Raw genomic sequence first — 25,529 nt, forward strand, 5'->3', positions numbered from 1 at the left:
CTCTTCTCTCACAAAAGTCAGTGCAAAATGACAGCTATAGTACCGCTTATAGCCTTGGTAATATTCCCTAGGAGTCTTCACAGTCATCGGAAACAGAAGTAAGAACAGAGTTGTCTAGTTTCTGCATCTCCAGCGCTCTTTTTATTTCTGCTCTATGCCAGGCATGAGATTTCTGACCGAAGGAGACGTTGTAGGAGTTTTTGTCTGCTTCCCCTTTGGTACAGTTTTGGCACAACTTCTTCTTCTGGTGAAATTTCACATTGACTTTTTGCCTGTATGACACATTCACAGTTGCAGAACATTTTTTTCCCCTAACACAGGCATTCGCTTGACATGTATTTGAATGGGGAAGTTGCAATGCTGCCTGAAAGGCAAGCGCAGGCTCAGACTTCATGTTTGGCAGTACTGCTGCAGGAAACTGAACTGCAGAGGAAGAGATGCTAAGGTTCAGGCAGAGAAAAGTAGCAGAACAGGTAGCACATGTACTCTGCATGCTGAGCAGCTCTCCCAAACCTCTGAAGCATGGAATTTGGTAGTGGACTTCGGGAGGTCTGTTTACATGAAGCAGGTCCGCACGAGAGCATCACAGCTGAGTTCCGTGAGACTCGGTCTGATTTGTGACGTGGAACAAAGACTGAAGTTCAGAGAAACCTCAGAAAAAGAAAAACGTACACAGGAACTGTGAATCCCCTGGCTAGATTCCTGCATGTGTATAAGGTCTGCATTAGATTAGTATAGCTGACCACTATACAAGGGATGGAGCTCTGGTCTCTGGTTTTGGAGGTTTCTTCCAAGGCAGAGTTTAGAGACATTGTATTCCATTTAGTATTTCTTAACTCCTAGAGAACGATAGTTGATTTTTGTCTACCACAGGAATTTCTAAGTTTTTTTTCGCAGTGTTCCCTTTCCTCACTGTCCTTGATCTGAGAGTAGCTTGCAGAACAGTCTTCAGATTGCAGGTACACACCATAGAATATGCCTGGGGCCAGATATCTGAACACCCACCTTCCTTTGTATAATATGGGGCACTGTACTCAGCATTTATGGATTCTTTATTTATAGTTAGTGGATCTTTTCTAGGCGCTTTCTCCCTAGAAAAATATATTAAAGCCACTTGCCAAAAGGAAGAGCGTTGTTTAAACCATCCAAAGGGAGGGAATTTCCTAATCTTTGACTGGTAAGGCTCTTCAACAGTAAAGCAGAAAAGCTCAGTGAAATTATTTCAAGTAATTGGAAGTTGAGCCATGGCTTCACAAGGACATTTGTGACTTGGACTCTGAATTCTGGTCCTTACTATATTGAACTGCAATATTTTGGTTGACTGTGATAATATGTCAAGGGGAGTTTTTTACACTCCTGTACAGAATAAAGTTCAGTGTTTCTCAAACAGGCTATTTTACATGAGGTTTTTATTAGCCAGATAATCTGGCAGACAAGTTTATCAAAGATACAAAAGAGAGTTTTGGGCCTCATTGTCATTACAAACAACCAGTTATTACTGCAAAGGTATAAATGAATATTTTATGTACTTTTTTGGGGTAGTTTGGTACAAGTGTAATCTTTATATTTGATTACTGATTGAAGGAAAGATTCTGTTTGTTAAAGAAAACATGGTTTTTGGAATAGTTAGTGCTTTTCTAAAATGAAGGGACATTTAAGGAAAGACATAGAAAAATGGATGTGTCTCTGAGAGAAAAATAATTAATTAAATGGGGATGAATTTTCAATTGTGTACACATTTTTATTTCTTTATTTATCATGTTATAGTTAGATTTTAACATATAAAATTATTTAACTTTAGAATTTATATGTTAGGTCTGAATAATTCAGCATAAATTTTTGCATTTACATTGATCTTTTATTGCCTTTAGTACAGTATTTTTAGCAAAATATTTTTCTTGATATTGTTATACAACTTACATTTCAGTAGATAATAGAGTTGTCTTTTACCATTTCATATTAGTCGTTGTACCTCAGTAATCAATTTCATTAATAGAAATATTTCCCAAATTAATTAAAAAATGCATCTTGCTTAATGTAGCAGTGAGTTAATAATTTGTCTTTAAAGATTCTTATAGTGTATGATAGCACTGGCTTCCGTCAAAGCTTAGTTGAGGTTACCAATTGGCAAACGTGGTAGACACATGTATGCATAAGGTGTTTTGCTCAGGTTGATGGGATTACCATCCAGTCTGATGTCTTCAAGAGTTCTACGTACATAAGTAAAATCGTTCATTTTGCAGAAAGTGTCTTCATGCATCTCTTGAATGTTGTTGTTCTAAAAAAAACACCAAACTATCAGAATAGTTGCTTGAAAGCAATTTCTTACTCTTTGAAGAATGATTTATGGATTTATTTTCAGTGCCTAGAGTGATACTTGTTTGAACCCAAGGGACCAGATTGTGGCGCGCAAGTCATCAGCACAGAAATGTCCCAAGCAGAGGAAAAGTTCTTGGCCAGTGCAAAGCTTCGAAACTCAATCATGTAGCAGAGACAGGCTTTGCAAGAGGGGCCTGTTAGAAGCATAGAGCATTTTAATTTCTGAGTTCATATATTGAAGAGCTTTATTAATGCAAATCAGAACCAGCATAGGCCAGTCCAAAAATCATAGAACCATAACTAACCTGACAGCTTGATACGCCTCAACCTGCAAAGGCACAAATGTGCAATTTGATTTGTGACAAATTTATTTCCCCCAGGCCCTCTCACATTAGCTTAACACAAATTTGCATATATACAGGGAAAACAGAATGCTTTAGGTTTTATTCCTTTGATGTAAATTCCTCTTATATACCTTATCTTTACTGAGCTTTTGTTCTTGAAGTGAGCCATTTTCAACAATGAATTGCTAGAATACAGTATTTTCAGAAATTGAGACAAAACCATCATCTTCTAAAATAAGGGCTGTCTGAAAATTCTTCCCTTCTCCATTCCTTTGCTAGTTAGAAACTGGTGTGGAAAAAATCCAGTTCACTAGCTTTGGCCTGTAGCACATAGAAGTGAATATTTAATGTACAGGCATGGGCAGGTGAAAAAAATAGTCAGCTAGCAGGCAGAATATTTCTATAGATTTATTTATTGGAATATAGAAGTCATATTATATATAGTACACAAGGGTATTTATTCAAAGTTTTTTGCTCTATTATGGAATAAACAAAAACATCTGATAATAAAAATTGAGCCTTGGTACAAGAGAAGATAAAGGGAAAGATGCAGAGATGCAAAAGAAGTCGTCAGAAAAAAAGGTATAGGTAAAAGCAAATACCAAAAGTAGTAATACAGAAAGATGATGGATGGGATGTTCCAACACAGTCAAAAGGAAAAATTTGGCTGAAAAAATGTTAGCAACTGGGAATGACATTTATTAAAAGAATTACATGCACTGATATAGATACAACCAATATGTAAGGTAACTTTCTTTGGGTATCTTAAAAACATTCCTGTTGGAAGATTTATAGGAGCAGTGTGAGGGATTTCTGTCTTTGAAATCTCTTAGACTAATGTTGCTCTTCACAGCTGTGAACCTAACTTTAATCTGTACTAACAATAAATCTAGAATTTAATGTTTGAAAAATACTGGATCACAAACTCTAATAATTAATGCTTAACTGAGCTAAGTTTTACTTCTTTCAAGTACTACATTCACTAGTTAACTCTATGTTTCCAACAGTTTGTTTAGTTAAGTAAGTACACTTTTGGATTGATAGAAGAAACAAAACATGACAATAGTTACCTTTTCCAGTTTTACTTACTATTTGAACATGATCTATAGAGCCATTGTTTTTTTAGCCTACCTGAAGATGAAGAGCTTGGAGGCTTTCAGGGAGTGGCAATGGAATGTGATCCAAGTTATTGTCAGTGATGTAAAGATGCTGCAGTTCATGCAGATCCTAGAGGATGAAGGAAAAAGGCAGGGGAAAACTATAGACATTTTTGAAAATCTGTAGCAAGTAAGTTTGCAATAGAATCATAGAATCATTAAGGTTGGAAAAGACCTTTAAGATCATCAAGTCCAACCATCAACCCAACACCACCATGCCCATTAAAACATGTCCCAGAGTGCCATGTCTACATGTTTTTTGAACAATTCCAGTGATGGTGACTCCACCGCCTCCCTGGGCAGCCTGTTCCAATGTTTGACCACTCTCTCAGTAAACAAATTCTTCCTAATAGCCAATCAAAACCTGCCCTGGTGCAACTTGAGGCCATTTCCTCTCATCCTAAAATCTATCACTGCAATGAGCACTGCTGGATACTAACACAGTTTGTTTCAGCATGATATGGTTGAAAAGGTAGAAATTCAAAGACAGTCATGACCTTTCTTTTGCACAGGCTGAGAACTGTTACTGTTAAAGACTAGGTGTTTGGATTAAAATAAAGGAAAAAAATTCTTTGAAATCTCTAGACACTTAATAATTGGAGATGTAATTTCAGTGATGTTTTTCTAAAGTGGAAATAGTGTCTTACCCAGTCATTATACAAAAAGGGTTCCTATTCTGTTTTCTTGCTTTTGTGACAAGCTTACTCAATTTTGCAGAAGTGTATTGCTGTTGAAGCAAATTATAACTTCATAAGAAATGCCTGAGCTAAAAAAAAATTCTCATTCCATTTGAAAAGGTTAATCATTTTCTTCCTTAACTTAGTAGTAAGATATAAACTTGTCTAGGTCAATAAAGCTTGGTAAAACACTCTCATTTTGCCCCCTTTTTACACACACAAGTTATCATTGTACCTAACTACTACTTTGAGTGCAGTGTCCTAGTTTAATTCCTAGTGACAGAACTCTGAGATATCAGGGTGAAGGTTCTTGGCAAATATGGAAGATAAAGGCTGAGACTCCTTCATGGCTAGAATCAGAAGAGTGCAGAAGAAAAGGGTGCTATCTCAGTCTGGGGGACTGATTTTTGTCCATCATTCCTATTACCAACACCTGCCTTATGTTGGGCTAGGAGAAAATACCTGATTCAGTAACTGCTGTTGGTTGCTTCATTAATAACCTGTCTTCCAAAGGAGGAATTCAGAGATAGCTGGTTACAGCTACCTTCTTAGATGCAATTGAATAGTGCATATGAGCCAGGTCTAAGAGATGAACCTAGCCTATATTCTATAATGACTTCAGATTCTACATGCAATTAGGAGCAGTACATGGCTCCACCAAAATTCTCGAGGAAGGATGATCACTCAGAGGTTCCAATATCCATGCTTTTCAAGGTGAAAAGAAAATATATATATTTAAAGAATGCTCTAGCAAGTTCCCATGTAGATACTCAGCAGAGTAAGTTTGAAGCAGCAGCATCCATAGCTTTACCCTTCCCTCTTGCCTACTTGCAAGGGAACATCAAGCAGCTTTCTGGAGTCTTGCTAGTCACGTGGGTAGTTGGTTCATAGATACAAACATAGTATGCCATCGCACATCTTGTGTGGATTTTTGTAAAGAAGAATAAAAAGGATTCTCATGCCAAGCTGATAGCGCTCATACATCTTGCTCCATCTTTATAGATTACTGAGCAGCCAGCACAGTCATGGTGCCTATAATCTTAATGGTTTTACTACTGTAGAGGGACACTTAAGCTCCTTTTCTGACCACATCCTTTGGAGAGAGGAAGAAAAGGTCTTCCCATCAAACCCCAACTTACTTTAAATGCCTCATTACGTATTCCTTTGTGACCAAGCCTGTTCTTACTAACATCGATGAATGTTAAGGTAGATGGTAACTCAGGGAGTTTCCTTATCTTATTGTCACGGAGCACCAGCTCCTCAAGTTGGGGCAATCTCTGGAAGGCATCTTCATGGATCTCTGATATAAAGTTTGAAGTCAAATCAATCCTCTTTAAATTGTCTGGCAGAGAAGTAAGATACAACAAACATGTAAGAATGTATTTCCTGAAAATTTTAAAAAAGATAAAAGGCAAATGGGTGATTTAAATTACAAATGAAATGTCTTGAATCAGACCCATTACTGTCCCACTATGTGACAACTCTATCTCTCTGTATATAATGGAATGATCAGTACTTGAACGGTTCTCCTAATGAAGGGGACCAGCACCTCCTTCTCTTGCTGCTTGGAATTGCCTGTGTCATTCCTCATACATCTTTCAGTGAAAGATTTTAAAGTTAATAGTTTTAAAATTTCTCTGTGTTCTGGGAATCTTTTAAATGGTTATCATTTGGAAAAATAACATTTAAAGGGAAATAAACATATTCTCTACCACCTTGTTCCATATGTTTATTTTCAATCAGTGCATTAATATGCATCAATTTAAAATGCATTATTCTGTAGTTTACTTCTATTTTCCACACAGATTATTTTTTCATGGTTATTTTATTTTATTATTTTATTCTTATGCTAGCAGTATATTTTGGCCTAAATAAATTTTCTTTCTTTTTAGTATTTATTCCCCTTAGGTTTTTTTATATAACAATTGTATTCCTTCCCAACCTTTATCTTGGTTTGAGCAAGCCAAACCCTTATAGTTTTCTTTCACAAAAGGATCTTTGCATTCCCCCGAATTATGGTAGTAGCCTTTTTTGGCACTGATTCCACACTTCTCAATATGAAAAAATAACATTTGTTACACAAAGTTAGGTCTAAAACAAAAACCAAAGAATATGACTTGATATTCAGATTGATGAGTGTATGGCAATCCCTACTGCTAAACAAGGTAAGCTTAATACTTCCTGAAAAATCAGGTATCTTTAAGAATCTCAAGTAGGAAATGTGAAAATATAAGCTCCCTAAATCACTAATTTTGGCCAGTTTTAGGCCACAAACGGTTTTAGATTATCAGTTTTAATTTACTGAAGATTTTTCTAGGTAATGCTGGAATAAACCAATGAACATTACTTTAAAGGTAAGTTTTAAAGGTAAAATTTAAAAGTGAAATTCCTTTCACATAGGTACTTCGCAAATATTTGCAAATATGTCTACCTGAGTACTTGTCTCGTTTAGGAAAACAGTACTTTCTATTACGCTACAAATGTTCCACGAGGTTTTGGGGTTTTTCTACCTTTCTAAAGCTTATTACAAGTAACAGCAAAAAGAGAGATGAAAGTTGTTATTTCTTATAGTTCAAAAATTTGACAGAGAATATGCATTTGAAGTATTGACTTTTGCATTCAAATGTAGCAAACCACTTTTCCATATGTACATTTATGTGTATAACTCTACCATCATCAAACATTACATAAAATGAATGACTATGTCTTAGGTTAGTATGAGCCAGAAATAATAGAGATTAAAATTAATTACAGCAATACTACTGTCCATACTTAAGTTAGCAAAGTCATTTCTGTCGATCTTCCTGATTCTGTTGTAGCGTGAGTAGAAATATGTGGTTTTCTTAGGCAATGGTGGAACAGCATCAAGCTCGTGATCATCACAGTAGACTGTGGTCCCTAGGCAGGTACAAAAAAGGCAAGTAGGAAGACCTGTCAAAGAATTTAAAAGAAAACAATTTGTTACAATAAAAAAAAGTACAAAACTGATATGTAAATTACTACTATGAAATGCTCACCTAAGCACGTAATGATCAGATTTTTTCAATGATAAAGTTCACTCCCATTCTGTTTTGACCACCATGTCATATAATTACAACGAGAAAGTGATTAGATGCTGCTTAAAACTAAATTTTGATTCTGCCTATGCCTCTTAGGAGTTCATTTAACTTGTTCTGATACAGTACTTCTCAGGCTATAACAATAGAATATTAGGTGACAGCAGACAACCAAAGATCAGTCTTCCCCTAAGCTGGTAAGTGTGCTCTTCCATGTGGATGGAGAAATTACAGCTGATGACTGAAACTTGTTATGATTTCCCAAGTTCGGTTCTGTAAATAGTACTTCTGAATAATTTGTAAGGAAATTAATACTTTCCTGCAGAACTGTGGAGATGAACCTCAATTTCCTTTGCATGTTGTTTAATAACATTTTCTGATTCAGAAATTCATCATAATGAAAAATTTCTCTATCAGTCTGAGTTAAGGTATCTTGGAGACCATGTTAACAAAACATTTGGTTACCATTACCACCAGAATTTCATGAAAATGAAAAATTAAGCCATTTAATCTCAGTCATGAATACCATGGATTCAGAAAATTCTTTTGATAATACTGTTTGGTGAGAATTGTGACACTGAGTGGTTTGTCTGAATGTAATTTTCAGTAGGAAAAGTTGTTAGTTGCTGTGTGTGTTGAATTTTTGATATATCTTTTCTTTGATTATGGGTATAAATCAACATAGCTGTTTCTCATTTTTTAATCACGTAGAAATACTTTTCTCTTTCATGTTTTCTGCCTCCTTCTAGCAGATGGCTGCTTGTTTGTTGTGGTCACTTTAGAGAATAGTAGCATGATTAATGAATATGAAAATATTTTTCCTGTGGATGAGTTTTTTCTCCGGAACAGTTGTGGCTAAATGGAAGATTTGCCTTCATAGTATGTGTCAATTGCCAACAGGCAGTGTGCTTTTTTATTTGAGAATCTCTACTTGGGCATCCAGGAATAGCATTTCTGGAGAGGTAAAATTCTTTTTATACTTTCCCCAACTTCCTGCATAGGACAGTTCAAATTAGCTACAGGGAGCAAACCTGACACAGGAAGAAAATGAATTGTCACACTTTGAACCATTCCAGCAAATCTAGAACTAAATGACTGTAGAATTTAGCATGGCTGACTTTTTTTTTTCAAAATATTGCAACATAGTACAAGATGGCAGTTTCCCCTTCTGTACTATTTTTGATCTTGGAGGAGTGGTATTTGTCACTTATGGCTGGTGTAGACTGGAAAAGGACAGAGGTATGGGAAGGATTCAAAAAGTCATCAAGAAGAAAAATTAAGTTGGCTTGATGTTCCTGAGTCTTGTAGTCTTCTATCCAGTACCAAGCCAACAACAGCAGCAATATTTGACAGGAAAATATATTGCTGAAAAAAAATAGAGACACAAAAAACCCCGATTTGATATGTTACAGCCTTGAGCCTCCCATATATATCTTTAGTCGATGTACTAGTTGATTTACATTCAGTGCTCAAAAATGTTGACAGATACAGAATTCATAATATGTAATATTTTTGTGAAATGTTTTGTAGCATCCTGCAGCTTTCAAAATTGAAGAAAGTGTGTGGTTTTTTTTCCAGAACTCTCCTAGGAAATCCTCATTTCCATTTTTATTTGTTTTGACATGAGTGTGGGTTTTTTTTTTTTTTTTTGGTCTGGTCAAGGCTCACTAGTAATATGCATAAAAACAGTACTAGGAATGATTAATTTCTCTTAATTGAACACAAAATTTTGGAAGCATTAACTTTTTTTTTCCATTTGTCTTCCATGGCACTCAGTTATAGTGTTAAACATATTGAAAAGTAGAGTTTGCCTGTTGTTTTATGTTGATCACCGTACAATACGAAGACCCATCACAGCAGTGGATAACTCTCATGAGCTTCGACTACAGGAATTCAGAGTAGCTGCTAACAAACGTCAATTATTAGCACCACAATGTTTGTGTAGGAGAGGGACATATTGTATTTTACAATTTTAATTCCCCCATGAGATGTAGAAAGCTCTTATTTCACTATAGCTAGTCAGAAAACCAGAAAATCAACATCACCTTGAATTTCTAAATAGATCCCTTTCCTTAAGTTTCACAGTTTCTAGTTTTCATAGTCAAAAATTCTTCAAGTTTTTAATTATATTTAGTATGAACACATTTATAAAAAATGTAACAAATAATTATAAAATAAAGATCGCTAATAATGATATTGAAATCTAAGCCAATAAAAAAGTACTGGTAGCATTTGCCAACCATTAACAAATTTTTAAGTTGTAAGTGTTTAAGCGTTAAGTAAAATCTTATTTGGAAAAATCTTTATTGGTGCACAGTTATTTTCATTGTGAAATAGTATGGAAACATTTGACTAGGCAGCTATCTGACTTCAGAGCATTTAAGATCAGCATGTTCTAGCTCTCTTCAGTAAGAGAGGTACAGAAATTATGTACCTCCTGTTCAGTAAGAGGTAGACATTCACAAGCAAGCAAAGTGGGCTCACTCAAAATCAAAGCTACACATGTAAAACTCGATTCTCTTCCCTACTAACCATCTTGAGTTTGGGGTCCAAGAACCCCAGATCCCTGTGCTGAAGACCCATCAATTAATTTTGGTGTTGATGCTTCCTCCTCAGGTTCTTCTGTCAATGGTGCAGGAGAATAAGTCTCTTGAATTACAGAAGGTAGTGCTGTGCCAACCTCTGCCTAGGGAAAATTAAGAGCAAACAGGAAATGTTACTGTTTACTTCCACTGGCAGCTGTTTCTCTTCCACTTATTCATATTCTCCCACTAGAGGTCACATATGTTCTGAGGTTTAGTGCTTGAGCTGCCTTTCATCGTGTAGCTATAATGAATTCTGATGATGTGTGAATAATTCATGAAACTCCAGCGTACTTATTCACTTTTTATCTCAGTGTTTTGAATGTTTTGTTCTGTGCACATGTGCATGTTCTTCGTTAGTGAGAATATGTGCTAACAAAATGCTTTTTCCATATTTATTTAAAGTTAAATTATATTTGTGATAAAAGTTGCTATATTCTGTGTGACAAATGAAAATTTGTTGTGAAACATCAAAAAGATGCAAGTCATTTGACAATAAAGTTGTAAATTGTATCAGCATAAATCCAAATCGAAGGTATCTGTGCAGGCTTTGTTTTAAGGACACTAAACGTGCTTTAAAAATCTCATTATCTAAGAATTCTGAAGTCTAAGTTCACATAATCCTTGCTAATATGTTGGCAGTTTATCATTTTTGTTTTCTGAATCTGATTACCAGTAGGCTCTGGTTAGCTTCATTCATCAGTGGCTGTATTATGTAGTATCAAAAATTAAGAATATAGGTTAAAAATGCTAGATAAAATGTTGATTTAGAAAAATCCTATAAAATTTGGCAGATCATTTCATGGAACTAGAACTCCGTATTTTTTCTTCTCCACTTAACATAATTAGTTAAACCAGCAAATTTTATTCTGTTAACTTTAATTCTAAAGATCTATTCTGTTAATTTTGCTATATGACTACTTCAGGATAAAAATGAAATTTTCTTGCATCATATTACCCCACATAAAAAGAGTATTGCAAACTTACCAGGCTTGTTGCAGAGGGTCCTACATTTGCAAAGAGGCAGTGTGGTTTGCTGTAATCACCCAGACACTGAGAATCCACTGTAGTTGTGTGATCTTTGCAAGTTACTTTACCACTGTATCTTGATTTCCCTGTGTATAATAATATTGTTTGACCACACCAGGGCCTCCCTTGAAAATGCACTTTTTATTTTTTAAATCCCAGGCAATGAATTAGTCCTTATAGATCTTTGCACATCTAAGGTACTGTTTAAAAGTTAGGTAATACACCCACCCCTGTGGGTGCTGCACCCCTGTGCTGCCATTAACACTCCTTATCTTATATACAAGGCACGACCAAAAATAGGAATTTTGTCACAGTATCTTTATCCCACATGCAAAGGTACTGAAGCCTAAAATTATACTTAATAAAGGTTTTCCTCCACTGCAGCCTTCTAGCACACTACCACCATAAAACTATTGAATCCTGAGTTTTTCACCTGACCAAACATTACCTTTTTTTTGAGATCATCTTTCAGCTACTGCTGGCTTTGCTGTCTCCATGGAGAAACAGTTGTTGAAATCACTCACACTACTGCTTGTAAATTCTAGTTGCAAAAGACAGGTAAAAGTAGATTGCATCCAGACTGGACAAGTGGTTAGGATTTTTAAAATTAGGTTTTCTATGTAAACTATACAAGTTAAAAGAACTAACACACCTGAGATCTGGGTCCTAAGCACGAGCAGAGCTTTTGCTATATTCTGATCCTTATTTGAATTGCTTAGCTTAACTATATAATATTCTGCAAGTAGAGTTATTTTTGTTGTCTTATTCCTGGATAGAATAAGTTTTAAATATATTTATGCAAAATACCTATATACATTCATATGTGTATATATATTTACCACAGTTTTGGAATAAAACACTTTACGCTTCCTAATAAACTCTCTGGATCTTGCAGTGTACCTATGTATAATTACTAGCAGTTTTAAATATTATGATCCTGGACTGCCTGAAAACATGTAAATAACCATCTAAAATCTGGGTTTTGCACAGAAATGATTTGGTTTAAGTTATATAGTAGCCATAGGTTCAAATATTATGCATCAATTAGTTTCACTGAAGACAGAGGATATGGAAGCAATGAAAAACCAGCAGGCACTCTGAACCTCACTGACTCAGATTGTGACTGAGCACACTTCAGATTCTCTGTATATTCTTTAGTTGTATTCCAATAAGCCATAGACACTATTAGTAAATCGGGTTTATGGATACAAATGCCCTGATTGGATTACTAGGATCATAACTTTGCAAAATGCAGGGTGATCAAATGAGCAAAGTGAACTCCAGCTGAACTATGACTGAGTAACCTGTTGGTGTAAGAGTAAGGATGTACCTTGTTGCTTTGTGCAGACAAATACACAATGTTCCCATCTGCAGCACTGACAGTAAGACAGCTTAACCAGGAATGGACTTGGGGACAAATCAAAAGGAGACTTTGGGAACAAAGGAAATGGGACAGATGTTCTCTGAATGGGGGAAGCCTAGAGGGAGAGATACATTCCAGACTTTTATTGACCCGGGGTAGTAGTGCACTAAAGTGCTTGCACATGCTGTCTACCTCTTCACCAGTTTTGTGGAAATCAGATAAAATTTGCTGTCCTGAACCTTGGAACAAAATCTGGAGATTTTGAGACCTGTTAACACCTTTGTATGCATCTTTTGTGGCAGTTCTACTGAAAATAATATTCTGGAGAAGAGCATTTTCAAGCTACAGTTTGCAAATAGTCTTCAGACCTAAGATAATGCTCCTTTCACTTGTCATGGGATTTGGGTCACCTACACTGACTGCCACTTCTCTGAATATTTGAGGGCATACTTTATGGAACTTACTAGCTTGAGATTTGTGATTTGTTTTATGTTTTCTCAGGTGTTCTTAGTTGATTAATCACTGTAGCTTTTGTGTACCAAAGCAGAGTTATTAACTTCTAGTAATTCTGTTTCTAGACTGTTATGTCTTTCCTGTTACAGGATGTTACCTAGTTTTGGAGATGCACAGTCTCAAAGTCTCCCCATAGTTTCCTTGCCGATGTGCTAAATCTGGGTTCTAGAAAAACTGTTCCAAGCAGTTAGCATTATCTAGTCAGTCTCCTGCACCAGTTGTGACTGTCATAAAAACCACCAATTATTACAGTGAATTTAAGGACATTGCCAGTTTTCTGCTGGTGACTGAGTAGAAGTTCACTGATACATGTGTATTACATACCAGACTCAGAGAATGAGCAGTATTTGCTTGCTGTACATAGGTTGGACTTGAACCAGTAACCTAAAGGTAAGAGTCTGTTTCCCATTATTGGTCATCTGATCCATGCAGCTTTCTATCTTTTACATATTTGATAAATCACACAAGATCATAACAAGACAAAGATGTTTCTTGGACTATAAATTGTACAGAATGATCCTTCATCTTCCAGATGTTTGCTTATTTTTTTGGAAACATGCACTTTACTAAAAAATTGAACCAGAAATGATTCTATATCACTTAATGGTATTATTCTCCATAGGGTATTTTGGGGCTTGGGGGTGGGGTTGTATTTCCTTTGCTACTCTAAGTAATATTCATTGTGAAAAATCACAAAGCAGGAAGAATATTGTAGAGAAATACAGTAAAGCATGTTTCTTTTTGCCAATAGTTGCAAGTCTTCAAATCATAATCAGCCTTCCAAGCCAGATTTAATACACAGCATAAGAAAACATTGAAAAGGAATCACATCACCTACCTTTAGCCATCTAACTATGTGGTTAATAGCTACCCTACTCTGTCTTTGGAATCAATCAAGAGATTTAGAGAATACCAGTGCAGAATGTTAGCCACAGAGCATACCAAAGGAGAGTGATCTTTCCTAAGGTTGCATGGAGTATCTATTTTTTCCCCCTCCTATACTTATCCAATGTGACTACATTTACAAATGAAACTTCATAATGTGGCTGGCCAATTTAGAGGCACTTTCAGACTAGGAAGTTACAAAAGTCAAGAGGGCAGAAATTGGAAACATATTAATGAGCGATAAAATACAAGTGGTAAAAGTCAACTTGTAACTTCACTCATCCATAGGCTAGGCTGGTCATCCTTTCACATTCAGCAGGGAGTGAGATAAAACTTCTGAAAAGCAGGTCCAGCCACTGACCACAAATGCTGCTTTTAGTACGGGCTCTTTAGGTATCTATCTCTCACCACTGTCTGAAAAGGAGGTGAAACAAATGAAAATGGTAGCCAGCCAGCAGAAAGCCATGCCCTCTGCACTCGCCAGAATGGATGTGGCAATCCAGACAGAGCTCCCACGGAAACAGCCATCCAGGTCTCAGGCTGCAGGGAGTGGACGAGCCTCTCACTGGTAACTGATGGCAGTGGCAAGAACAGCTGTGTGAGGTGCGACCAGGTGTATGATCTGCTCAGCCTGGTGGCAGAGCTACAAGAGAAGGTAGAAAGGTTAAAGAGCATCAGGGAGTCAGAAAAAAAGATTGACTTGAGGAACCATGCTCGGCCCTCCCTGAGAGAGAAGTAGGAACAGCCACCAGAAAAAAAACAAGATCAAGGGGGTCCTGTATCCTCCTCCTGCCAGTCTGAAGGCAGTCGGTTAAAGGAAAGGAGTGAATGGAGGCAAGTTCATGCTCGCGGCAGCAGGCAAACCCCCTTCTTGCCCACCTCGCCTTCCCAGATGCCTCTGTACAACAGATATGAGGCTCTGGATGTGGAAGAGCAGTCCATGGATGAAGTGGACGATGGTCCAGATACACCAGAGGTGAAAGGTCTACCCCTGCATCATGACCACCCCCATGAGGAAGAAGAGACGGGTTATACTTGTAAGCGACCCCTTTCTGAGGGGAACTGAAGATCCAATATGCCAGACAGACCCTTCTTTTAGGGAAGCCCGCTGCCTCTCTGGGGCCTGGGTTAAGGACATCAGTAGGAAACTTCTTAGCCTTGTGCAGCCCTCAGACTATTACCCACTGCTGCTCTGCCATGCGGGTAGAGACGAAGCTGCAACTCATAGTCCAAGAGCGATCAAAAGAGACTTCAGGGGCTTGGGATGGTTGGTAAGGGAATCTGGAGCACAGGTCATTTTTTCCTTCCTCCTTCCAGTTGTGGGCAGCGACATAGGAAGAAACGGATGGGCCCAGTCTATTAATGCATTGCTCTGTGACTGGTGCCCATGACACAACTTTGTGGTTTTTGATAATGGGATGGCCGACACAGCACGTGGATTGCTGGCATCAGATGGGATTCACTTTTCTCGAAAGGGGAAGAGGGTATTTGCTTGCAAGCTAGTGGGGCTTATTGACAGGGCTTTAAACTAAACTCGAAGAGGGAAGGGGATAATATCAGTCTTACCCATGGCAAGCTGTGGGATGATACACCAAGGTCAGAGGGATGGGGTGCTAGTGAGGTCCTTCAGTCTGTTGCACAAGAGGAAGACCTCAGAGGAAATAAAAGGGGTTCCACTAACAGGATGACACGGCCGACAGCCCATCTGAAATACCTCTACACCAATGCATGCTGTATGGGCAACAAACAGGAGAAGGTAGAAGCCACGATGCTGCTAGAAAGCTATGACCTGGTTGCCATTACTGAAACGTGGTGGGACGAATCCCACAACTGTAAGAGAAGCTATAGATGGCTACAGGCTGTTCAGATGGGACAGTCAAGGAAGGAAGAGTGGAGGCATTGCCCTCTATGTCAAGAAAAAGATAGAGTGCAAAGAGCTGTCTCTGAAGAATAGCCATGGGCAGGTTGAAAGCTTAAGGGTAAGAATCAGGGACCAAGGCAGCAAAGGGAACCTCGTGGTTGGTGTGTACTACAGGCCTCCTGATCAAGGGGAGCCCATTGATGAAGTCTCACTCCAGCTACAAAGGGCATCGCAGTCGCAGGCTCTCGCCCTGCTGGGGGACTTGAACCATCCTGGCATCTGCTGGAAAAGTAGCACGGCAAGCTGTAGGCAATCCAGGAGACTCCTGGAGTGCATGGAGGGAAACTTCTATGACAGGTTATAGACAGTCCTAACAGAGAGGATGCCATATTGGACCTGTTGGTCACCAACGCAAGTGAGACAATTGATAACGTCAAGATTGGAGGCAGCCTGGACTGCAATGATCATGCACTGGTGGAGTTCGCACTCCTCAGGGATAGGGGGCAGGTGAAGAGTAAAGTCAGGACCCTGAATTTTAGGAAAGCAAACTTCCAGCTCTTCAGGGAGTTAGTCAATAGGACCCCATGGGAAACTGCTCTCAGCGACAAGGGAGCAGAACGGAGCTGGTGGATATTTAAGGACACTTTCCACAGAGCACAAGAGCTCTCGATCCCCAGGTGTAAGAAATCAGGGAAGGAAGGCAAGAGACTGGCATGGTTGAGTTGAGACCTGTTGGGCAAACTAAAGGGCAAGAAGGAAATGCACAGGCAGTGGAAGCAGGGACAGGTATCCTGGGATGAATAGAGGGAAACTACCCGGTTGTGTAGGGATGGGATCAGGAAGGCCAAGTCACAGCTGGTGCTGAACTTGGAAAGGGATGCAAAGAATAATAAGAAGGGCTTCTACAGGTATGTCAGCCAGAAAAGGAAGGTCAAAGAAAGCGTTCCCCTCTCCCCTTCCCACAATGAGCAAGACTGGCAGACTGGTAACAACGGATAAGGAGAAGGCTAGTTCTTTGCTTCAGTCTTTGTTGGCACTCTGTCCTCCCACACCTCTCAAGTGGATGGATGTCTAGATGGGGACTGAATGAGCAAAGTCCCTCCCTCTGTAAGAGAAGATCAGGTTCAAGACCACTTGAGGAACCTGAGCATACACAAGTCTCTGGGACTTGATGAGACGCATCCCAGAGTCCTGAGGGTGCCAAGTGCCAAGCCACTCTCCATCATATTTCAAAAGTCACGGCAGTCAGGTGAAGTCCCTGAAGACTGGAAAAAGGGAAACATTGCAATCATTTTTAAAACAGGGTAACAATGAGGACCCTGGGAACTACCGATCTGTCAGCCTCACCTCTGTTCCCGGGAAGGTCATGGAACAGATCCTCCTAGAAGCTATGCTAAGGCACATGGAGGGCAGGGAGGTGATTTGACACAGCCAGCATGGCTTCAGCAAGGGCAAGTCCTGCCTGACCAACCTAGTGGCCTTCTATGATGGCTTGACTACATCAGTAGACAAGGGAAGAGCTACCAATGTCATCTGATTGGACTTCTGTAGGGCCTTTGACATGGTCCCCCACAACATTCTTCTCTCTAAATTGGAGAGATATGGATTTGATAGGTGGACTACTCAGTGGATGAGGAATTGGTTGGATGGTTGCATTCAGATGGTAGTGGTCAATGGGTCAATGACCAGATGGAGATTGGTGACGAGTGGTGACCCTCAGTGGTCTGTATTTGGACCAGTACTCTTTAACATTTTCATCAGTGACATACACAGTGGGATAAGTGCACCCTCAACAAGTTTACAGATGACACCAAGCTGAGAGGTGCAGTTGACACGCCTGAGGGACAGGATGGCATACAGAGGGACCTGGACAAGCTCAAGGAATGGGCCCGTGTGAACCTCATGAGAAAATAAATAGATTTAAAGAGGTAAGTGGCAATTTTGGAAGTCATCAATTGCCACATTTTTCTTCTGAGGTGGTGTAATTCCAGTGGCAGATGTTTTGTCTCTTGTTTTATGTCTACATATTTTAGGATCAAAGTTGATGTATTACATGTAATAAATTTAAATCCACAGGAGAATCTCAAGTGTGTCCAGCTTCAGTGCTGCTTTTACTGCAAAAAATATACTTAAAATCATGAACAAAAGTTCAGAATTCTAAAAAGAGACATCATAAACTTGAAGGGACTGTTGTACCACACATTGACCCATCAAAAGGAACTAGTTTCCCCCACAGCTGTTCTGAAACTACCAAAGCCTTACAAGAAAATGTCTAATTATGGTAGAGGTTTTTGGTTTGTTTTCCTTTCCAAAAGTGGCTCATACTTGTTTCTTCTTGAATTTTGCATTTAAGGTCTTCTTTTCTCCTATTGTTCTGTCTTAAAAATAAATAGATCTGTGAGCCATTGCATGTTAGTTCAATAATTACTTAGATTGCAAATTCTGCAGTTCAGATAAATTGTCATTTTCTTGTAGAGAGCTACATAAATAAGTTGTGTGGTGAAATTAGTGTAGTAAAACTCGGGGAGATCTTGTGGAAGCTGATACTAATTTACAAAATTCTTAAGTAAACTGATGTTACCTACTTGCACCCATTCTCTCAGATTTTAACCACTTGCATGTTTACACCCATGTACTCTCACATACTGAAATGTGTATGCTGTAGTGGTCTGGCCAGGATCACTTGTGTTCAACAAAGAAGACAAGGGACAGAAGCTGCTGAGTCCTTCTAGCACCTCTGGGGTTCTTCTTAACAAGCATTGAAAACTCACTTTCGGACAGGCTTTTTTCTCCTTTAAGATTCACCGGCTGTTACGGGGCAGGTTTTTTCCTCAGAGTCTTGGATACTCCTGCATCCATCAGGTTGCTGCCCATTGCCTCCTTTTCTTCACTGGGAATGTGATTTCATAATGGCTAACATGGAAAGGAATGGTATAGATTGTATTCTAAAATCTTATTTCCTGTCTGTTGGGGGTAGGATGAAGGGTCTTCACCGAAAAGTCATCTGTGCTGCAACACTATCAGGGTACAGGACCTTTGATTTTGGCATAAACAACACATTCCTCAGTCTTGCTGCTGGGAACAATATTCTGGAAGTGGTGCAGTTGTGTACATTGTCCTTCATTATCAACGCAAGCTGTTCTTTTAACCCTTTAAGCCTTCTAAATGTTTTAAGTTATTTTGTTCTTTCTGCTGGGTCTTACACACACATGCACACATAAATTTCCATTCATACTTCAGTCAGACCAACCCAGTTCTCTAGAAATTAATGTCTGTGGATTCTGCCTTGGAAAATATAAGCAGACTCTGAGGTTCTTATATTAGTCTTAGAAAGGGAAGTAGTCTTTTTAACACCTTGACCACAGAATAGCCTAAAGCTTTTTGTCTCGAACAGCAAGTGTATCTATGTCATGTCTGATTTTAGCTGAGTGAAAACATTTATGCTGCACAGCAATGCTACAGAGATTTTACTTATCAATTCTGTTATCTGAGAATGAAGAAAGTCCATATAAATGAATATAAATCTGCATTTCCATAAGTAAAAATGAAGTCAAAGTCTCATTCCAGTACTATATTTGAAATTACAGATTTTATTTCTAACATTCTGATTTGAAGGCTATGTAATATGTAAATTAGCCTAGAGCAGATGCGTTTCTTTAGAACAGTGCTGAAGTTTTGCAAGACATAACATTTCAGAGAGAAACATGCCAGTTTTAGAAATCAGAACAGGGCTCTTTGCGCTATTATAAAGCACAAAAAGACTGAAATCTAGTTCCAGCTATTTAATGAAGATTCCACAGAAGCTCCTGCTGACCCAAGCCACAGGGTAGACGTGTCTGGCCACAGCCAAAGTTGGAGATCACGCAGATGACCAGAGCTTCTACCAGAAACTTTGCTAACCCTCAGACTTGTGGTAAGGAGCTGCCTCAGTTGGACTTCCAGAGCTCACTGTAAAGGAGGGTTCAGGGACTCAAGGGTATTTCCTCATGCAGTCCAGGCAGACTGGGCATTGCTGGAGCTGAACATGCTTCTGCCCAGTTCACCAACCTGGCTTTTCCTAAATGTACTGTAATTGCTTTGAATCTCAACTACAACCAAACAGTGTTAGAAACATGAACCAAAATATAGTAGAAGATTTCCTATTTGGGGATAAAGCTTCAAATGGTAAATTTAATTCTCTTCTCAACTACGTGGTTATCTGACTTCTACGTCACTTGTACCAATTCATAAGTTTTTTAAAAGTGTATATGCCATCTTCTGAAAAATCATTGCATATCCACCTTGAAGTCTTATTTAATCAGATACCTGCCACAAAGATAGAAACAGCAGTGTAAGCCTCTCTCAAGTCTGAAGAATGGCAAGGTAGAGCTCTTGCACAGGTGAGATCCATCTTCATGTTATGGTAACGGCAGAGATGCTTTGTCTGTATGTGCATGTATGTAAGTGAGTGTGTGTGTGTGTATGACTCAAGTTCTGAGCTTTGTGCAGGCACCTGAATATCCTATTATCTGTTTGATTCAAATTCAACAGCCTAATGCAGGATCAAATATTAGGCTTTCACAGTGCCTGTTTCTGATTGTTTTGTGGATCGTGCTTCATAGCTCACCTCTTCTATGTACACAGACCCAGACCAATCCGGATTCAACTCCCTGGTTTTGCTGCTTATTCAGTGCGAGGATAGCTCCCTTGTTTCTCAGTCTCACTGATAACCTATTTTATTGATAAAAATATTTTTCTGATGCCCCTATATTTTGACTTCTTATTTTTCTAACTTAGCTTTTCCTACCTGAAGGAATATGAACTGATTATGTTTAACAGGCACTGTAACCAAAAGTTTGTGATAGGATTTTTTTAGACATTAGTAGCTGTACATAAGAATCTCTATCCACAATTTATTTTTCTCACACACTATCCAAACAAAGTTTTATTTTCAAAGAGGGAAAAACTCTGAGCCTTTTGTTTTACCAATGAGAAGCTGACACAAGAGTGCCTTTGACAATCTGGCTTGACTGTATCCATTTTAAAGAAGGAAATCTGTCTTTGAATATATTGGCAGAGCAGTTGGAACAATGAAGACCCAGTCTTGACTGAGGCCTCTCGACCCTATTGTGATATAAATATTCATTGAAAATTATAATGAAATTTACTGTGAATAAAAGGGGCGATACTGCAGCTCGTATTTATACTGCTGTAACTGTCAGTTTCTGAAGATAAATCCAACAAAAAGTTTGTACACTACCTTACAGTGACATTCCTTTGCAGTCTCTTTCACCTTTAGGACCTTGGAATTTCTTCCTTGGTTACAGGTTTTTCTTTTACATTGCCTTTTTTTTTTTACCATTATCTGTGAAAGGGTTCATACAGTTTTCTCTAAAATCTCTGTACACATTTTATTTCTGAGTGATATATTACTTAAGGTTTTTTCAGTAACAGTTTTCCTTTGGATGCAAAGCTTTAGCTAAGCCTTCCATGTCTCACCTACCCGGGAACTTGGCAACCACAGATTTTATAGCCCAGATTTGACCTGTGTAATACATGACAATTATAGCTTTGATCGAGTTGTCAATACAGTTCACTCAAGTAATTCACAGCTACAAGTATTTTCCCCATGCAAAGTATTTGCTTTAAAAAATGTACACATATGATGTCACACTAAGCAATTAAAGCTAAGAGAAAGGAGGCAGTGGGGGAGGGGGGAGGGGTTTCGTTATTAAGGTGTTTGTCTTCCAAAACAATCATTACATATACTGGAGCCCTACTTCCCAGGAAGTGTTTGGACATCACCTGGTGATGGGAAGTAGAGAATAAATCTTTTTGCTTTGCTTCTCTTCTGTGCACAACCTTTGCTTTTCTTCATTAAAATGCCTTTGACTTTGCTAAAGTTCCTTTAGTTTTGACTCTTGAGTTTTTAACCTTAATTTCTCCCCCTGTCCCTCTGAGAAGGGGGAGTGAGACGGCAGCTTGATGGGCACCTGGCAGCCACACAAGGTCAACCCACCACAACAGGTATCCCAAGACAATTATTCATACTTGTCTTGGAGGATGGTCTTGGGATGCAACGCCTAATTTTAGCCAGATAGAATGAGTGGGACGAATCTCTCCCTAATTACCTCTAGGTCTTTCCTCATTTTGGTGGTTACACATTGAATAAGTGATTGCAGTACCCAATGGTTAGCAATATGGAAAGGACATACTGATGTTTTAGTTTACTTCCTTAAGATGCACAGGTGCCTAATTCCCATGGAAATCAGCAGGAGCAACACACCAAATGCATCTGAAGTCCTAGAACCAGTCTCCTGGACCTCCTGAAAATAAGTTGGATGCACAATCTTGGAAAAGATTGCATTTCTCCAATGAGTCTAAGAACATGTTAAACAGAATTATTTATATTTGCACATAACTGATTTTTAAAATCTTAAATTGAAGACAGCAATGACAGAAAATGCTATTTCATTTTTTTCTCCACTATTTCAGAAGGCTAAAGACATGATTCAGAGTTCTCTAAAAGGAAATGCAGGCCTTAAATCAGACCGTAAAGATTTATTGTACACAGACTAGATCTAATGAAGGCCTGCTGTTTATCTGGGTCTCTGTGGTATTGCTCATCATTTAAGCTATGCATAATAAAAACTAACCTGTGACCTTGCATAAATACTGGGTTTTGCACATAGAGCCACTTGTGTAGTTCACATCGTTACGATAACAGAATCGTAGGGAGGAAAGTCATAACCACAATCAAGAAATCAAATGTATTCTGTTTAAAACTTGAGTGATGTCAATAAAAGATAACTTGCAAGACTGACATGCATGTCTATAAAAGATGCTTGATTTCTACAGCACTGACCAAGTTGAGCTCTCCTGGGTTTAGGGGAATTGTGAATGCTTAGGTTTCTTTTGGGTGGTACATGGTAAGAGGAATGTAAGCAAAAAAATATTTTGGCTAAATGTCTAGGAGAAAAAGGCTCTCACAGGGAGGTCCACCCATATGCAAAGTAACATTCCTTCCAGCTGCTATGATGGATGAATTTTAAGAAAGCTATCTGAAGAACTCATTAATGAGAGAAAATCCTGCTGTGGAAAAGAAGTTTACAAGACAAAATGAAAAGAATTTTTGGACTCTGCCTGTTCCATGTTTCCCTAAAGAAAGCAAACTGTGATAGGACCTGTTGTATCTTTTCTTTGTTGAGTGCAATATTGATCATCCTGAATTTCCTTTCAGCTGGAAAAGAACTACAGGAGCCTTGCCTTGTCTCTGTCCTTCACTCAGAAACTTGGAAAGGGGCCACCCCATGCTTCAGCGTCATAGGACCTCACAGGGAGAGCACAGCACAGGAGAGTCCCACCTACCATTCAATGCATTACTAAGAAATCTATTGTTTGAATGAGAAAATCTCTGTGGTGAGGCACATACAAGCTGTTTCTGTAGGACTGGTAAAGGCTTCGTTTCTAAGAGCAAAGACAGACAGGAACTGTGACTTTTTAGTCATTGTGAAATAGAGACAGCACAGGTATCCAGTGACTAAAAGTGGGGGTGACTCTGTCAGGGAAGAAATCTCAAGCGCATAGGTATGTAAAGAGCTTAGCTTCTGCATGGCACAACAGGGAATCAGGCCAAACGCAAAGTAATTTCTTTAAAGTTCTTCTTAGTCCTTCTTAGATGAGAAAATTTATTTCCCCCAAACTGTAAGATTCTGATCTTGGTGCAAAATTTAACATGATTTTTATCTCTTCGGTTCCCCAGTTTTGGGATATATTTATTCTTAAATTGTCCCTGTCCTTTTATTTCAAGGCTGCTATCCAGTTGTGATTTCCCTAGTTCCTGTCCCTCCTGCTGCAATCATGGATCACTCAGAGGAAGACATTTTCATGAATTATGTACTCTTTTGTGAAAAAATACTAAAATATTATGTATAACAGTGAAAAAAACAAGTTATTATTTAAAAGTTGTATTTTTCACTCGACTTCTGTTGCACTCAATCCTGAATCATACAGTACATATATCACCTTCAGGGAACTTGTGCCCATTTCTAAGCAGTAGAGTGAGACTAAAATTAATGTAGCCTTTTAGTAATGTAGATAAATACAGGAATGTAGGAGGGGAAGGAGGCATTTAAGTCAAGAAATGAAGTCCCTTGCTTGTACAGGCAACACATCTTACTATCTCATACTATTACAGAATTTCAACAGTTTTTCTTCAGTAATTTTTCTTACTTTCTTTTTTTTTCAATTCCAGTGCTTTCCCTTTTCTTTTTTATTTCCTTCTGCCCACTTTCCTAACAGAAATAGGAACCACTAGCATTTATATCCTGAAATACTTATATTGAACATATCTATTACTATACAAAATAACCTCAGGAAACAGCATTTTACCACCTCCTTTAATGGGTAATGCTGGATGTCCTATCTCAGCTGCCTCTGTGCCTCATCCAGACCGATAAATCATACGGACAATCTGCAACAGAATTTGTGGCAATGCAAGGAGACCTGAGGGAAGCTTGGTACCTTTCACCTGCTTTAAAAGATTACCACAAAAAAAAAAAAATCAGGAAATATTTTGGCCACATTGTAGATTAGGGAAAATGTGAATGAACTACGGTGTGTTACTAGCACAGAAAACCATTGATCAACCCAAGGCAATAGGAATTACATGATTTGTCTGATAAACATATTGATGGCCAAGAAAAACTCATCAGCAGCCACTGCATTTGATCACTTTGGAAAGATAAAAGAAATGAAGTTCTCATTACCTCTATTTGATCAGACTGCTCGTTTTCATCATAGACAAATGGGTGAAGCATCTCTCCAAGTGGCATGTCATAGAGCTCAGAATCATAAATTATGGTATCTGTGATAGGCACAGCTCCAACAGACTCGAAGATAAAAAATCCCAGAAAAATAATTACAAAAGTCTGCATTCTGCTTTCTTTTCTGAAAGAGAAGAAAATGGACAAAATGTGGGTAATCTGGTATTTGCAAAGAATCTATGAAAATGTAATCTCACAAATACAGTACTTATATGTATGCAATAATATTTCTGATGCATATTTATTGGTGATGACTCAATGGTTTATTTTGTTTTGCTTTATGAAGAGTCCCTGAATCTGAGAATTTCTGCAGACTGCTTTGGCCATACTAACATTTAGATAATTTAGGAAAGACCCATTGAGTTTTATTGGTACAAAAATAGACTGGCCTCAATAAGAAAGTACCTGAAAAGGTGAAAGGAAGATATATATTCATCTTTTTCCCCCTCCACCTAACTTCACCTATTTCTACTACACCAGTAAAAAAGACCTTTTAAGAAAGTAGCCAAAAGATAAATTATTTTATTATTTGTGTCTTTCACAATGAATAATCTTTTGAATGTACAATAATGTAATTAGTCTTTCTTCACCACCACCAAAAAAAAAACCCATTGGAAAACATTAGGACCTTTTTCTCCTTTTTCTTTGTTGTCTCTGGATGAGTATAATAAAAATATTTTTCACCCAGTAGCTGCTTTGCCAGAATATAATTTTAATCAGTTGAATGGTGTGGCATATTTGGACCATCACTTCTGCAAATGACTGGTGAGCAAAATAAAAAGTAGTCTGTGTCCTCTGTAGCCCTGTAAGTGACAGTACTCTGCATTCCTTTATTATTCAATCAACACCATCTTTAAAGTAGTACAGCCACATGTTCTCCATGGAGAATAGAATTGTAAAATCAAATTATCATCCTTTTAGAAGTTCCATATTTTATTA

The 25,529-nt window shown here is 38.2% G+C and overlaps 1 protein-coding gene across 1 annotated transcript; it reads right to left on the bottom strand.

Annotated features, from left to right (window-relative positions):
• Nucleotides 1-2,107: 2,107 nt before the first annotated feature.
• On the bottom strand, nucleotides 2,108-24,780 carry EPYC (epiphycan; the record flags this gene model as incomplete). The annotated part of the gene is made up of 6 exons (XM_082005917.1): nucleotides 24,534-24,780; nucleotides 10,086-10,239; nucleotides 7,270-7,428; nucleotides 5,637-5,839; nucleotides 3,795-3,890; nucleotides 2,108-2,278 (listed from the first exon to the last, which is right to left on the bottom strand). The coding sequence occupies exons 1-6, from the start codon at nucleotides 24,699-24,701 to the stop codon at nucleotides 2,108-2,110; spliced, it is 951 nt and encodes a 316-aa protein (XP_081862043.1). The 5' UTR covers nucleotides 24,702-24,780.
• Nucleotides 24,781-25,529: the final 749 nt, after the last annotated feature.

This window comes from Phaethon aethereus (assembly GCF_964289735.1).
Source record: "Phaethon aethereus genome assembly, chromosome: 1".
NCBI classification, from domain to species: Eukaryota; Metazoa; Chordata; class Aves; order Phaethontiformes; family Phaethontidae; genus Phaethon; species Phaethon aethereus.